Raw genomic sequence first — 17,564 nt, forward strand, 5'->3', positions numbered from 1 at the left:
TTTTGTCAATTAACTAAAATTTGGTAATATTTAGTATTGAAGAGGGTATGGGGATAAAACACAGTATCAAACACTATTGGTGGGATTCTAAACTGTCCCAAACTTTCAAAAGGCAATCTGGAATATACAATAAAATTTTAAATGTGTTCCATAACAAAGCAATTCTACATTTGGAAATGTATCTTATGCAAATAAATAGACAAATACAAAAAAATGAAGACATTCACTATAGCACTGTTTATAATAGCAAAAACTGGACAACTTAAAAATCCACATGAAAAATTAAACAAATAAATGTTCAAAAATTCATAGTATTTCCTGATAATGCAAAACCTTCTAGCCACTGCAAATAAAAACATAGATCCTTCTCTAATACCATGAAATGATGTTCTAGATAGCAAATTAAGTCAAAAAGCCTGGAAACCAAGTAGCATGTTTCTATCAATGTTAAATACAGATTCATTATATAAGCAAACACTTACACAAATATATACACACACTTATATCTATAAACACACACACCCACCCACACTGGGCATATATCTTAGAAAACAGTTTAGAAATACATACCAAAATGTTAACAGTGGCTAGTTCAGAATGATTAAATTATCCAAAAAAGTGAATACTCTGAAACTTTACAATGAATATGTATGGGTTTTATGATAATAGTAAGAATATTTTCATTCTTTAAACAAATAATGAGCAACAAAAATCACCTTACTAAATACCTTGTGCTTTTACCATATATTACTATTTTCTTACCTTTAAACCTTCAGCTGGAAGTCTATAACCAAATCTTGCTGGAAGGTCATCAAATGTCTGAGATGCATTTTCAAAATTATACTAAATATAAAATTAAAAACAATCAAGTTACAACCAAGTTACACATAACACTAAAAACAAAAAGGTTATTTAAGTTGTCATTTCCACAATTTGATCCACTAACGCAGCTTAACACAATTAAATCAATTTTGTAAACATACATTCACTAAAATAGCAAGGAATATATACAATTTACTACATATACAACTGCATAAATTAGATTCTAATTTCACATAATTATTAAACAGCAGCAATTCTATAACATTAAACCACTCACTACCTCCTGAGTTTTTCCCACAATTTCCTAGCAAGGAATTTTCTTTATTTATTTTTTTAATGTTTATTTATTTTTGACAGAGAGAGCAGGAGTGAAGGAGATGCAGAGACAGAGGAGGACAGAGGATCTGAAGCTGTCTTTCCCCTGACAGCAGAGCCCGATGTGGGGTTTGAACTCACAAACCATGAGATCATGACCTGAGCCAAAGTCAGACACTCAACTGACTGAGCTACCCAGGAGCCCCCACTCCCAGCAAGGAATTTTCTAAACAGATTATTTTCCTGCAAGAGTTCCATCTGACTTTCTCTAAAGGGTCTCATTTAATAGAAGAGATATACAGGATATCTGGCTCTAGCTTACGAAAGATGCCTTTTTCCCAGAGAAAAAAGAAGCATCAAATCATTTTTAAGAAATTATCATTTCAGAGGAGTTAGAATGGCAGAGAACTATAGGGACCTGGATTTCCCTCATCCCTCAAACACTGCTGTTTTGAGGTCAGAACACTTGGAGCACCCACGAAATCAGCTTGCAAAGGGACACAAAAACCTCCACAGGTGGAGGGACACAGCTTAGCAGAACTGAGATGCATGTATGTGAATTGGGGGAGATAAAACGGTGGCATAGACACAGAGTGGGGGAAACCCTTCTGTGGAGAGACAAAAGGGAAAGAAAAAGAGGCTGTGGAAGTCCGGTATTGGAAGTCCCTCTCCAGACCACAGATCAGGGAACAAGAAATAGGGAGAGTGCCAGTTTGCACTTCATAAACACTGAGCTAACAGTGCAGAGCCTGCTTCAGATTCTCTCTCTCCCTCTTTCTCTGCCCCTCCCCTCCTTGTGTGCATGCATGCACACTCGCATACTCTCTCTCTCTCTCTCTCCCTCTCTCTCACAATATAAATGAATAAACATTAAAAAAAAAAAAAAAAAAAAAGAACGCTCACTGTTAAAATTTCTGAAGTAGAAAATAAAGTTACTCCTCTCTGGAATTCCATCTCCAGTTACTGCCATATATTAGTTTTAATCCACTTCTTTCAAAAAAATCTTTTCCTTAACCAATTCTTTCCTTCAACAGCAGGCTTAACAGATTTAATTCAATTTAAAAAGTTACAAATGTTAACAATTATTGAGCATTTAGGAGATCATGTTAAACACCTAACAGGTGTTCATTTATTTAATCCTTAAAAAATCTTTATAGGGGCGCCTGGGTGGCTTAGTCGGTTAAGCGGCCAACTTTGGCTCAGGTCATGATCTCACAGTCCGTGAGTTCAAGCCCCGCGTCGGGCTCTGTGCTGACAGCTCAGAGCCTGGGGCCCACTTCGGATTCTGTGTCTCCCTCTCTCTCTCTGACCCTCCCTCGTTCATGCTTTGTCTCTCTCTGTCTCAAAAATAAATAAACATTAAAAAAAAAAAAAAAAGAAAGAAAAAAAAATCCTTATAAAGTAGGCCACTATTTTACCATCCTCATTTTACAGATTGGCCACAAAATGTTAACAAAAATTTGTTCTAGGGACACCTGGGTGGCTTAGTTGTTGAGTGTCTGACTCTTGATTTGAGCTGGGGCATGATCCCAGGGTCATGGGATCTAGCATGCCACTGAGCGTGGAGCCTACTTTAGATTCTTTCTCTCTCTCCCTCTGATTCTCTCCACCACTCATGCTTTCATTCTCTCTAAAAAAATAAAATAAAATTTAATTTAAACAAAAGAAAAGAACTTGCTCTAGTAAATTAGAAGAACCAGGATTCTCACCCAGGCAATCAGGTCCCAGAGTGCTGGCTCTTAACTCAGTGCCCCACACTGTGTCTCATACAGTCTCATTTCATAAGTAAATGGAGACTTAAGAGATATGAAGCTATTTGTCCAAGGTCATGTGACTACAGAGCGGCAGAACTGGATTTCAATTCAGTTTTCAAATCTGTTGCAGGAGCTCTTAACAACCATGCTATATAATCTGATCCATTCAGACCACTAACCACTGGATGCTTCTCTCTTACTCTGCCCACTGACCCTCACAACTACCTACCAAGAAGTAAATTCTCTCTGACAAATAAATCCCTACAACAGAATCAAAAGGCAGACTGGGAGTAAACCAAAATCGGCTTGTTTGACTCTCTGAAACCACATTAAGATAGGTACTACTTTTCAGTAAGATCATGGCACAGCTCAAAGCTAACAAGTCACTTGTAGCCTATATACCTGAGAATAGTCCACATCGATCTGGTTATCTCTAAAGTGTAATGCCTCTGCCAAATCTAAAGCTCCATGTTTCTAGACACAAACCTACATAATTCATAATGTCACATTTCATTTTGGGTCAAAGAAGAGAGATATGATAAAAGATGATGAAGATGAATTGCTAACGGAAATAATAATCATTTAAAGTATCAGGGTGCCTAGGTGGCTCAGTCGATTACGTGTCTGACTCCTGATTTTGGCTCAGGTCATGATCTCACGGTTCATGAGATGGGAGTCCCACATCAGGCTCTGCCCTGTTAGTGCAGAGCCTGCTTGGGATTCTCTCTCTCTCTCTCTCTCTCTCTCTCTCTCTCTCTCTCCCCCTTCCCCACCCACAAGCGCACACCCACTCTCTCTCAAATAAACTTTAAAAAATCAAGTCCCAAGGAATGTTATTTAAAGAAAATATGAAAAAATTAAATCTCCAAGGAAAGTTAGTAATCAGTTCAAACATTTATCGAATTCCTACTACATATTACTCTCACTCGGCACCAGAAACAAAGTATAGTAAGACACAGTTCTGCCTTCCAGGTACTCACAATCTAGGGGACTTACTGAGTAGTCAGCAACACACTATAGTAGCATCTCCATATTCTCTTAGAACTCTAACCAGCTGGACAAATACTGTTGTCAGGGAAGTAACAAATGGTAGAATTCAACCACCAAAAATAAAATCATCTGAATTTTATCTTTTCAAAAGGAGCATACTAATACCAGCCCAAAATGGACCAATCTGATGTCCAACTTCTTTAAATCTCCACTCAGATTTCACGATGCTCTTATTCACGTAAAAGGAAAAGCTAACATTTTCTTGCTCTTGACTCATTTCCTTTCGATGCTTGTGTTACTGATCTAGTTCCTCTGCCTTGATATTTAGTTCCTCTTTTTACTAGTTACTGCCTTCACAATCTACTCCCCTCCAGCTATTTCTGCATGGTCAGCCTTCTATCCTTTGGTGTCAGCATAATGACCAGATTTAAGTCCCATTCTGATGGTTCCTTCCCTAGATGATATCAACATACATTTCACATTTACCTGCCTGAAACACACGGAATACTGCTGGCAAGCACTAATTGTTCTTCTATACCTAATATTTTATTTTGTCTCTCCATTAACAAAAAAGCAAACACCTTGAGCCGTCTCATATACTGCTCGAGGAAGTAAGTGAAGGATGAGGAGAATGATTATATAATGAAGATAAAAAAGATAAAGCATTTACTGTGTGTCTGATACTGTTCTAAGTAGTTTACCTTATCTAATCATCATTACAACATACCAGTTTATAAATAAAGAAACAGAAGCACTTACAGTGGCTAAATAATTTGATTAAGATCACACAGCTGGTTAAGTTCCCAGAGCAGTCCACTGAAGCCCCTTTAACCCATCACATAGCTAAACCATAAAATAACAATCCACTTCAGGTAAAAAGGAAAGAAGGGAGTTAAAGGAGTGGCAGATATTACAAAAAACAGAGGAAGGGGAGGGGAGAATATAAAAGAAATCAAAGGAGAAAAGCCAGACATGGAGAACTTCATTCCCTATCAGTCCATAAATCTACTTCACTTCAAAAGTCATCCCAAGACTATTCCAAGGACTCTGGGGACCAAGTTAGAGGGAAATTTGCATATCAATGGACTCCTAGTCCTTCAAGGTTCCACTTCTACTCCATCTAGACTATTCCAGAAAAATCTAATCAACCAGTTCCTTACTAAAGAGGGTAACAGTGAGAAATCTCATAGGGATTTGAGTTGCTATGCTTCAAAAGTTGTGATACAGAAACCAGTCTGGCTCTCCCAAATTCCACAATGATCCTCAACACTTCCACAAGTACCACAGTATACAGAAACATGGCTGAGCACCACATCAAGCTTCGGTCAGCAACAATTCTGGCCCTTCTGTTTCTAGAGTGACCTAATGTCATTAAGCAAATCACTTGCACCTAGAAATTTAAAATAATAAATCTTTAGCATAGCACCTAGAGTATAGATGTGTAGACACACATATATACATACACACACAGTTAGTTCTTTTTCTGGCTTCAAAGAAATGAGAAACAGGAAATATATACACTTCCCAGTGCAGAGGACAGTAAAACAACCTAGAAAGAAATACTAAGGTTTTGAAGAGCAATCTTCTTTTCTAAAAACTTTTCTATCTACCATCAAAGATCAGATCATTCTGCTTCCCTTCTCATTAATATTAATCTGAGGTTGAAATTTCCTATAAACATCTTATATAATTTTTAAAAATATCAAGGGGTGTCTGGGTGGCTCAGTCAGTTAAGTGTCCGACTTTGGCTCAGGTCATGAACTCACGGTTCGTAAGTTCGAGCCCTGTGTCGGGCTCTGTGCTGACAGCTCAAAGCCTGGAGCCTGCTTCAGATTGTGTGTCCATCTCTCTCTGCCCTCCCTCGCTCACATTCTGTCTGTCTGTCTCTCTCTCTCTCAAAAATAAACAAAATTTAAAAAAATGCTTTTTAATATTGGGGCACCGGGGTGGCTCGGTTGGTTAAGCATCTAACTTTGGCTCAGGTCATGATTTCATGGTCCTTGAGTTCAAGCCCCGCATCAGGCTCAGTGCTGACAGCTCGGGGCCTGGAGCCTGCTTCAGATACCGTGTCTCTGTCTCTCTCTGCCCCTCCCTGACTCAGGCTCTGTCTCTCAAAAATAAATAAACATTAAAAAAAGTGATGTTATCAGGGGCGCCTGGGTGGCTCTGTTGGCTAAGCATCGGACTCTTGATTTTGGCTCAGGTCATGATCTCACAGTTTGTGAGTTTCAGCCCCATGCTGGGCTCTGCACTCACACTGTAGAGCCTGCTTGGGATTCTCTCACCCTATCTCAAAAATAAATAAATAAACATTTAATTTTAAAAAATTTAAAAATAATTTAAAAATTAAAAAAATATTGTTATCAAAGTCATTAGAGCTATGCTAATTACCAAGAAAAACAGTAAGATTCTATACAAATACACAACACGTAGATTCATGTGTGCAAGAGCACTCTTGAAAATGCACACACTCTATGGGGCGCCTGGGTGGCTCAGTCGGTTAAGCGTCTGACTTCAGCTCAGGTCACGATCTCGCGGTCCGTGAGTTCGAGCCCCGCGTCAGGCTCTGGGCTGATGGCTCAGAGCCTGGAGCCTGCTTCCGATTCTGTGTCTCCCTCTCTCTCTGCCCCTCCCCCATTCATGCTCTGTCTCTCTCTGTCCCAAAAATAAACGTTAAAAAAAAAAATTAAAAAAAAAAAAAAAAAGAAAATGCACACACTCTCAAGAACAACATTTATCAAGTACTTACTGTATGTGAGATTTTATGTTAGATATTAAGCAATAAAAACATGAGTAAAGCCCTCCACTTCCAAGTAAAAACCATGTGCACGTGCCTGTATGTTCATAGGTAAACATCTTACCATTTAGGACTTCTTAAAAGCTCTTCTTTAAGGGATGTTTTTAAACATGAATAAATCTTACTGTACTTACTGCTAAAATGTCTGCTTCTACAGGTAGTAGGTTTAAGAATGCAAAGAGCTGGACAGTCAAAATGGTATAGACTTGTGTGGCTGACAGCATGAGCATCCCGATGGAGAGCAGCATCTTGCTGTAAAATCACCTGGAAGATAAGCAAATAAGTAACGATGAGCTCTGGTACTTGGTCCCTGAAAACAAATCACTTAATATGTTAATTCCTGATGTCCAAAAAAATCTTACAAATGTGTTAACATTAAAATTAAACATATTTCAAAAGCATAAGAATTTAGACAGATTTGGACATTTAAGTACACACCCAAAGTTAGTCAATAACCACATAACTCATGGTAACTAAGTTCTGTGTTTTAACCACTAAACAAATATCCTTCCATGGTTCTCAGTATGTAGTACGGCTTGTCTACTAATTCAGTTAGGAAGGGAACTAGATTTCAATGAATATAATGACTAAAAAACACAAAAAAATCCCTTTGCTTTACAATTTTTACAATTTTATTTTTTTAATGTCTATTAAAAAAATGTGCAGGAGAGGGACAGAGAAAGAAGGAGAGAGAGAGAATCCCAAGCAGGCTCCACCCTGTAAGCACAGAGCCCAACATGGGACCCAAACCCAGGAACCATGAGACTATGACTGGAGCCAAAATCAAGAGTCAGACACTCAACTGACCGAGCCACCCAGGCACACCTACAATTTTAAAGAATTTTTATAATTATTTAAATATAACTAATAATTTCACATGCAAATTAACTTTTTATTTATTCTTGCATATTGCACCCACTTTAGAGAATATAAGAGAAAAACCAGCCATATATTATAAATACGCTTTGCTCTGTCCCTCCTAACGATGTATGTACCTTTTTCCCTCTACATCCTAATGGCAATAGTGCAGCTACCTTTTCCAACTTCACCCAATTTTCTATGAGTCCTTAGCTATCTTGCAGCAAAAAGATACCATTAAAGGACTAAACAATAACCAAGTAATAAGATTAAAATTCTCTTGGTAGGCCTCAACGATCAGTATAACATATTTTTTTAAAGGTGAGAACAAAGTTTGCAAAGACAAGGGCCTTTATTTTTATTTTATTTTTATTTGAGACAGAGAGAGAGAAAGAGAGAGGCAGAGAGACAGAATCTTAAGCAGGCTCCGCACTCAGCACGGAGCCTCATGAGGGACTCAATCCCATGACCCTGAGATCATGACCTGAGCCGAAACCAAGAATCAGATGCTCAACTGACTGAGCACCCCAGAGACAAGGGCCTTAATAATGAATTATTTCAGTAAATGCCACTAACTCAAGTAATACTAATTTTGATGATGATTACTGTTGATAAGGCTCTGTATCAACAATGTGACTCTTTGACACACACTGAAAGAGAAATGCCTCTGAACAATTTTTGAACTACCTTCTTACAAAACCATTAAGATCAAAGAAGAAATGAAGTTGGAAACATGTCAAATGTATAGATCTGTTCCACAGAGACAAAGAGTGGATTAGGGATTGCCTGGGGGGCTGCAGGTAGGAGCCAAGGGAACTTGGTGGGCAGCTAGGAATGGGGAATGACTGCCCATGGGTATGGGGTTTCTTTTAGGGGTGAAGAAAATTTTCTAAAATTAGATTATGGTGATTGTTACACAACTCCATAAATATACTAAAAATCACTGTGCTGTTCACTTTATTTTGTGTGTGTGTGCTGTTCACTTTAAATGGGTAAATCTTATGGTATGTTAATTATATGTCAATAAAGCTTTTTTAAAAATGTATAGATTTGGGGGTGCTGGGGTGGCTCAGTCGGTTGAGCATCTGACTCTTGATTTTGACTCAGTTCATGATCCCAGGCTCATGGGATCGGGCCCCAAGTTGGGCTTTGTCCCTATGCTCCTCTCCCCTGCTTGTGTGTTCTCTCTCTCCCTCTCTCTCTCTGTCTCTGTCTCTCTCTCTCTCTCTCTCAAAAAAAAAAAAAAAAAAAAAAAAAAAGTATAGATTTGTTGCTATTAGTTTCTTAGGAAATACATGTTATAATATACCTTTGTGCAGAAAAGAGTTAACATAGCAGGCCTGAGGCTGCTATCATTAGAAAGACCTGCTTGCAGAATTGGCCCTTCTTATTTCAGGAAGGTTCCCATCATTCCCTGATAAGAACGTCTCATTGTGTCTGAACTCTGCAAATAATGTGGTTATGTTGAAAACACATTTTCTTTCTGATAATCTGAAATTTTGAATGCTAGGTAGAGGGTACTTACAAGCACAGTCCCCAACAGAAACCCTGAGTACTGAATCACTGAACAGTGCCCAATATAAACCCTGGGTACTGAGCATTTCACATGTGTTGTCATAACTTAGTGCTGAGGAATTAAGTATATCCTGCGTGACTCCATTGATAAAGGACTCTTAAAAGCTTATATCTAGTTTTCTCTGGACTTTACCCCGCGAAAAATATCTTTAAACATTTGGAAACTAAACAACACAATTCTAAATAATCCATGGACTAAAGAAAAAGCCTCAAGAAAAATGTAAAAAAATGCATTGAATTGAATGAAAATGAAAATACAACATATTAAAGTTTGTGGGACACAGCTGAAGCAGCGCTGAGAGAAAATTTATAGCATTGAATGCATACATTCGTAAAAGAGGAAAGGATTCATTTTGATAATCTAAGCTTCCATCTCAAGAACTTCAGAGAAGAACAAAATATACTCAAAAGAAGCAAAAAGAAATAAATAATAAAGATAAATCCACACTGTAAAGGCCAACTGAAAGTAACACCGATATTCAAGTTGATGTTCAAAAGGTTAACCCTATGCTTAACACAGGTACTCAAGGACTTCAAACCAATGCTCAAGGCACAATAGCCACTGGACTGTTTCCTTCTTTTACTCTGGATATGAGACAGCAGAGACAGAGGGGAGGGGGAACATGTACGTGTGTATTTAACAATAGGCAGTGGGTTTGTTACACTTCTTTTTGCTTTTATTATGTTTTGAAAAATAACACGTTCTGGAGTTTTTATTGTCTCTCTTTACAAAACTAGCCCTTATTGATTGTTGAAAATGTGCAAAAAATTTAAATCACTCATAATCACCAAATTAAGGAATAACTAGCATCCATATTTTGGTGTGTAACCTTCCATTCTTTTAGTGATATGTACATTCAAATATATATTTAGCAAAACTGGGAATATACTATATGTGCACATTGTTTTGTTAACTGTAATCTTTTCACTTCATATATTGTGAATATTTTCCTAATTCATTAACTGTACTTGAAAAAATTAAAAATTTCAAACCCTGTACCATAGCATCCCCTGGAGAACTAAGCAGCTAGCAGTCCAGGAAACCCTCTGGGGCTTCCACACTTTTCAAACATTTTTTCCAAGATCAAATGACTATTTAAAAAGCAGCCACACTGTATACAAATCAACATTCTCTCCCATTACTCCGTGCATCTGGGACTATAGAAATGTCACTGTTGGGGCGCCTGGGTGGCTCAGTTGGTTAAGCATCCAACTTCGGCTCCGGTCATGATCTCACGGCTCGTGAGTTCAAGCCCGGCATCAGGCTCTGTGCTGACAGCTGAGCCTGGAGCCTGCTTCATGTTCTGTGTCTCCCTCTCTCTTTGCCCCTCTCCCACTCATGCTGTCTCTCTCTGTCTCTCAAAAATAAAAAATAAACATTAAAAAAAAAAAGTCCCTTTAAAAAAAAAAAGAAAGAAAGAAATGTCACTGTCCCTGCCCCACATCTTCAAATTGACATTCTCAGGTCACAACAATAAGTCTTCCTACAGGGGACCATCCGGAAAAAACAAGCTATTTCCTCAGCTCATATTTCTGTCTTTTTGTAGCATTACCAGCACTCTATCCAAGAAGTATATATTGGGGAGTAGGAAGGAGACCCACCAGCTAGTACACAGTTGTTGACAGCCACAAGATTAAAGACAAGCACAGAGGGATAGGTCAATATACTGGCAAAAAAATCCTGTGACAGCTTGGGAATAACTCTTCATTTCACTCCTGGTGGAAACTCCACTGTCCAGTGCATAGCTATTGATGAGGTAGGCCAGTGAGTTACAGAGCCACAAATAAGTGATATCACCTAGGAGACAAGGAATAAGACCTGCAAAAGTCCTAGGATGCCCTCTTTGCAACAGATGGTTACTATGGAGTCACGAAGTCCATAGTACTTGGATTTTCTGCCAATGAATTGTTTCATAAATCCCAGACTAATCGTGTGGAAGGTGTGATGAGGGTAGCAGCAGAATGAGCCACCATCTTTCAAGTTGTCTCCTTGATAAATTGGTTGAAGGAGGGTGTGACTTCTTTCTGTACATTTACAGGGCCTAAATAGTCAACCTTGTCACATTCCTGGTAACGCTGCAAAATTTTACCATGGACCACAGTTCCAAGGACTCCTGAACAGTCTTGGAGTTAAGCCTGTGAAAAACCTACACTTCCCATGGATGTTTGCAATGTGCTGAGCATAACAAAACAGACCAGGAAGCCGACTTACTTGCCAACCAAAAATATTTCATCCTACTATTGGAGGAAGAGGCTCATATCCTACATGAGCAACTGGGACAAGATGGTGAGGCCAGAGCCCAGGAGCACCTGACTGGCCCCATCCACCATCATGGTACCTGAGGACATTTTTTTTAAATTATATTTCATACACTGGGTTTCCTGAGGACATTTCATACACTGGGTTTCCTGAGGGTACCTGAGGACATTTTTTTTTTAATTGTATTTCATACACTGGGTTTCCACACATGACTTTGTTTATACAAAATGAGAACTACTGGTTTAAAACAATATATAATGACCACATGACATTCCATGTGAATGCACTATAATGGATTTAATGGAATGCACTCTAATGGATCAAACAGAATCTCTATTGTTAGAAAATTTTTTGACTACTATAAACTCTACGATAAATACTCTTGTAGTTAAACTCCATAGGCACACTCTTATTTTTTTTAGATTAAAGTCACAGAAGTGAGTAGTAGTATTCTAACTGTGGTAAGAAATAGGAGATCCAGTATTTGATAGACGTAGGTTTATGCTGAGGCACTGACACATACGAACAGTGTGATTTTGAGACAAAATGACTAAGTTGCTTCATCTGTAAAAGGAGAATTGTTTAGGACTTAAAAGGACAACTCTGTGGAATAAATACAAAAATGCACATAAGGACTTAACAGCAGTGGAATACAGGAGGAAGAGAGTTTTGGGGTGGTGCTGCCAATAGACAAAACAGGAAATACCAAAGGAGAACTACAGTTAGTGGAGGTGAGCACAACTGGGGCTGTTTTTTTTCCATTAATGTTTGTGAAATATTCTGGTGGGCATGTAAACAGAATGCAATAAATAGAAGTCAGGAGCTCTACCCTAGGCACAGAGAGATGTAGTATCATCAACAAATATGTGATAACTAAAGTGATTTTAACGCAAAAGTGAAAATCAAGAAGAGGGCTAAAGAAAACTCTAAACAGTATATAAATTTAAGGGTCAAGAGAAAGGGAAAACAAAGAAAGAGACTGATTTCACAAAAGTTAAGAAAGAAAAGAATGTTGAAATGAATGTGGGGGGAAGGAAGGCAATCAACAGAAGTAAATGTTGAAGAAGTGGCAAACAGTCTAAAATTTTCAGAGTCTGTCCAACTAAACATTTTTATTTCCCTGTAGTCCCACAAGTACCCTTGCTCTGATCAACTCACAATTTCAAAAAATGCACTCTGCTGTCACCAGCTCTATATCTTGTGATATATATATCATCTATAACAATCATGTGTTAGCCAGAAATTAAAATACAATCATCTACCTTCAAAGGAAAATTCAGGAGAAAATGATGAATCCTATGATATTATATGCAAATTTTTGTTTAAATATATGCAGTTTCTGTAAAAAAAAGATCCATAGTTATTAACACATTTTCAAAAAAAAAAAATCACACACACAAAAAAATAATCACAAAAATCTCCAAGAAATCTTCTGGAGAGAAAGTTGTATTACTAGACAACATTACTTACTGTAAAAATGACTTCCTAACTGATGAAAAGAATGACAAGTGGAAAGACTGTTAATTATAAAAGCTTGTCACAAAAACAAAAACGTTCCCCAAGGGGTAATCTCTCTTAAAATCAAGTATGACCCTTAAAGAAACCTGGAAGCTACTCACGGACTGTTACAAAAAGGGGTTCCTTTCCTATAGGAGACTCTCCTATGCTGCTCTGATACCCACCCACATACGCTTACAATTCAGTACACTCTTGGTTGAGTATAAAAGCTGTACCTGAATGAACATAAGGCTTCTCAGTTAAGATATATCTTATGCTGATAAGCCATGTTCCCAGCCTGTATCCTTCCACAAAGCTAGTGAAACCTGGTGTCAGGTTACACCCATTTAGAGTGTTATTATCAACCAGAACCCCTGACTCATCATGCAGAGTGGGTGTTATACCTTTCTTCCCCATTACAATTCTCATCAGTCTCTGATAAATTCGAATTTATTCAATTACTGCAGCCTCTATAACAGAATTCAATGAAGTATTATTTGTTGTGACTCTTATCACTCCCAAATAGAATGTATTCTATTGAGGACATTCTTTTTTCATGATTTTATTTAAGTTCTAGTCCGTTAACATACAGGATAATATTAGTTTCAGGAGCAGAATTCAGTGATTCATCACTTACATATAACACCCAGTGCTCATCATAACAAATGCCCTCCTTAATACCCATCATCCATCTAAGCCCATCGCCCACCCACCTCCCTCCATCAACCCTCAGTTGTTCTCTATATTTAAGGATCTCTTATGGTTTGTTTCCCTCTCTCTTCCCCACTCCCATATGTTCATCTGTTTTGTTTCTTAAATTCTATATATGAGTGAAATCATATGGTATTTGTTTTTCTCAGACTTTTTTCGCTTAGCATAATATACTGTAGCTCCATCTACATTGCTGCCAATGGCAAGACTTCATTTCTTTTTGATGGCTGAGTGATATTCCATTGTATATATATATATACACCACATCTTCTTTATCCATTCATCAGTCGATGGACATTTGGGTTCTCTCCATAGTTTGGCTATTGTTGATAATGCTGCTATAAACATTAGGGTGCATGTACCCTCTTTGAATCTGTATTTTTATATGCTTGGGTAAATGCCTAGTTCTATTTTTAACTTTTTGAGGAACCTCCATACTGTTCTCCAGAGTGTCTGCACCAGTTTGCATTCGCACGAACAGTTGCAAGAGGTTCCCCTTTCTCCAAAGAGGACGTTTCTTTAGAACGTTTTTGAAAAAGCACACAGAAAAGCCTTCTAATAAAATTGAAGCCACCAATTCAGCCCCTCTGGCCAACCTAATGGTCTAAGTTTTAGCAAGCACCTTTAACCTGACTGATTAACTAAACCTTTCTTTGAGGTTTTACAGATCATGCATTGTTTGCTAATAAGACTCAGAACCAAACCTTGTTGTACAACCTCCACCCCCCCCCCCAGCCACACCTCAGTACACAACCTCTGAGCACTGCAGTGATAACATCTGAAGCTGACACCACTGAGTCTGCACATAATTAAGAATTGCTACAGACCACTATGCTCCCCTTTTACTGATTAACTGCCCTAATGTTCCTTTAAAACTCTTTGGGCCTGGCACAAACCTTGGAGTTTGTTTTTGGACAAGAATCTACCCTCTCCCCAGGTGGCATTCCTCCTAAATAAAGCTCATATTCCTTTCCTTTTTTTTCTTTTTCTTTTTTTTGGGCCAAGTTTTAACTTAAATTCCAGCTAATTAATATACACATTACTAATTAACATAAACATTAGTTTCAGGTGTAGAATTTAATGATTCGTCACTTATATACGATACTTGGTGTTCATCACAATCATACTACTTTCCAAACAAAAACAATCTCTTGAGTATTGGCCTTCCAAGCAATGAGCAGCTGAACTCGGGTTTTTCGGTAACAAAATCTTGCTAGTTACAAATATCTACCTCTTTTCCTCCATTCCACCTTCTCTCTCTCTCTTTACTCTCTTTCTTTCTTTCTCCATAATTAACAAAAATAGGAGTATTCACTCTAAGTATTCACTCTAAGTATTCCTAAAATCAGAAGTCTACATTTCTTCAAAGTAAGTATTTAGTAGAGAAAATGCAAAAAAATCCTTGAAAACTACCAAGCAGGTTTCTTAGAGGTATAGCCATCATCACAATCTCTGATCATATCCAACTGTGCCTACTACTTGACAGAACTTCACCCATTATTAACAGACATTTTATCTGAAATTAGCTTCCTGACTGTCTAAAGTTTTCCAACTGGCAAATTCTCATTCTACTTTCTGTTCAGTTTATGTCGCCTAAAATGTATTCTTGTCAAAACTATTTTAACCCAATTCTAACAAGACTTCAGAGCTAACTTCAAGCTTACAGGAAATACATAGAACAGAAAAAAAAAAAAAAAAAAAAAGCTCTAAGACAAGGTGGGTGTTACTTGAGAGCACTGCACCAATTCCTGTAAAATTAAATGGAATAAACAAAATAGTGTAATGAGATGAAATGGGAAAACAGCATGAAATATGAAACATTAAATCCAAAAGCAAAAGTTTCAAGCAAACCAATGATAAAAATACAGTTAAGGAACAAGAGGGACAATGTGAATGTGCTCTAGATATTAGATACATTTTTTTTTTTAAGTAACTGTTCATTTTCTTGGGTATGACGGGAGTATTGTGGTCAAATGAGAAAGTCCTTATTTTTGGAGATGCATAGTGAAATACTTAGGAATGAAATGTCATGATACCTGCAATTTACTTTAAAATACACAAGTCAAAAAATTTAAACCAGAAGACTAGTGAATGTTAAATCTAGGTGAAGATTATATTGAGATTCATTATACTATTTCTCTGTTTATTATACAAATTGTCAAACACAGAAAAGTTTTTTGTTTTTTTTTTTTGTTTGTTTTGTTTTTTTTTTTTTTTTAATTTTTTTTTTTCAACGTTTTTTATTTATTTTTTTGGGACAGAGAGAGACAGAGCATGAACAGGGGAGGGGCAGAGAGAGAGGGAGACACAGAATCGGAAACAGGCTCCAGGCTCCGAGCCATCAGCCCAGAGCCTGACGCGGGGCTCGAACTCACAGACCGCGAGATCGTGACCTGGCTGAAGTCGGACGCTTAACCGACTGCGCCACCCAGGCGCCCCAGAAAAGTTTTTTTAATGTACCAAATAAATCATTTTAACTCTTCAAGGATCTTCTTAGAAGGCCTTCAGCCTTATTTTTAAATGTTGATATAATATACATAAAATTGTTTAAAATGGTAAATTTTGTTCAGTGTTAAGTTCAGTAACAGTAACTACATTTACACTGTTGTATAACCAACATCACCATTCATCTCCAGAACTTTTCATCTCCCCAAACTGAAACTCTGTAACCATTAAACATGAATTTCCCATTCCCCACTCCCAGCAACAATTTTACATTCTGCCTCTATAAATTTGACTATCCTACATACCTGATATAAGCAAAATCACTTTTTGTCCATTTTTGTCTGGCTTATTTCACTTAGCATAATGTCGTCAAGATTTATCCATGTTGTAGCATATGTCAGAATTTCCTTTTTAAAGGCTAAATAATATCCCATTATATGTATATGCCACATTTTGTGTATCCATTCATTTACTGATGACACTTTGGTTGTTTCCATCTTTTGGCTATTGTGAATAAAGCTGCTACGAACTGGGTATACAAATAACTGAGTCCCTGCTTTCACTCCTTTGGGGTATATGCCCAGAAGTGGAATTGCTGAGTCATTATGGTAATTCTGTTTAATTTTTTGAGGAACTGCTGTATCGTTTTCCACATCAGCTGCACCATTTTACATTCCTACCAGCAATGCACAGGGTTCCAATTTCTTTGCATCCTCACCAACACTTACTATTTTGTCTGTCTGACAATAGTCATCCTACTGGGTGTAAAGTGATATCTCATTTGGTTTTGATTTTTATTTCCCTAATTATTAGTCATGTTGAGCATCTTTTCATATGCTTATTAGCTATTTGTGTGTCTCCTGGAAGGAATAATTATTTAAGTCCTTTGCCCATTTTTAATCTGGGTGTGGATGTTGTTGTTGAGTTATAAAAGTTCTTTATATAGTCTGTATTTATTTCCCTTATCAGATATATGGTTGAAAACTGTTTTCTCCCATTCCATGGGTTTTCTTTTCACTCTGTACAGTGTCCTTCAGTGCACAAGTCCAACTCACCTATTTTTTCTTTTGTTGCCTGTGCTTTTAATGTTATATCCAAGATATCACTGCCAAATCCAATGTTATGAAGTTTCTCCCCTATGCTTTCATCTAAGAGTTTTACGTATTAGTTCTACATTTATGTTTTTGATCATTTTGAGTTGTTTTTGTATATAAGATGGGTCCAACTGCATTCTTTTGCAGGAGGATATCCAGTTTTCCCAATACTATTTGTTGAAAGGACTGTCCCCCTCCTCCACTCAAAGGTCTTGACACCCTTGTCAAAATTCACTTAACTATATATGTAAGGATTTATTTCTAGGCTATCATATTCCAGTGGTCTGTATGTTTGTCCTTATGCCAGAACCATACTGCTTTAATCACTGTAGCTTTGTAGTAGATTTTGAAATCAGAAAGTATGAGACTTCCAACTTTGTTTTTTGTCAATATTGACTAGTTGAGCTCCCTTGAGATTCCATAGGAATTTTAGGACATATTTTTTT

The 17,564-nt window shown here is 37.4% G+C and overlaps 1 protein-coding gene and 1 pseudogene across 3 annotated transcripts in view; both read right to left on the reverse strand.

The window, feature by feature from the left end:
* The window catches only part of RNF13 (ring finger protein 13), a 156,741-nt gene that overhangs the window by 122,749 nt on the left and 16,428 nt on the right, over positions 1–17,564 (reverse strand). For 2 of the 3 annotated variants that reach the window (XM_042955404.1, XM_042955403.1), the window contains exons 2-3: positions 6,813–6,942; positions 763–843 (exon numbers count right to left, since the gene is read on the reverse strand). In XM_042955404.1, coding sequence (XP_042811338.1) covers positions 763–843; positions 6,813–6,926 — 195 coding nt within the window. In that variant the 5' untranslated portion in view covers positions 6,927–6,942. Of the gene's footprint in view, positions 1–762; positions 844–6,812; positions 6,943–12,633; positions 12,697–17,564 lie in introns of those variants that run through there. The other variant, XM_042955405.1, reaches the window with a different exon arrangement.
* LOC122229865 lies at positions 10,504–12,612 on the reverse strand (annotated as a pseudogene).

This window comes from Panthera leo, chromosome C2 (genome assembly GCF_018350215.1).
Source record: "Panthera leo isolate Ple1 chromosome C2, P.leo_Ple1_pat1.1, whole genome shotgun sequence".
Classification (NCBI taxonomy): Eukaryota; Metazoa; Chordata; class Mammalia; order Carnivora; family Felidae; genus Panthera; species Panthera leo.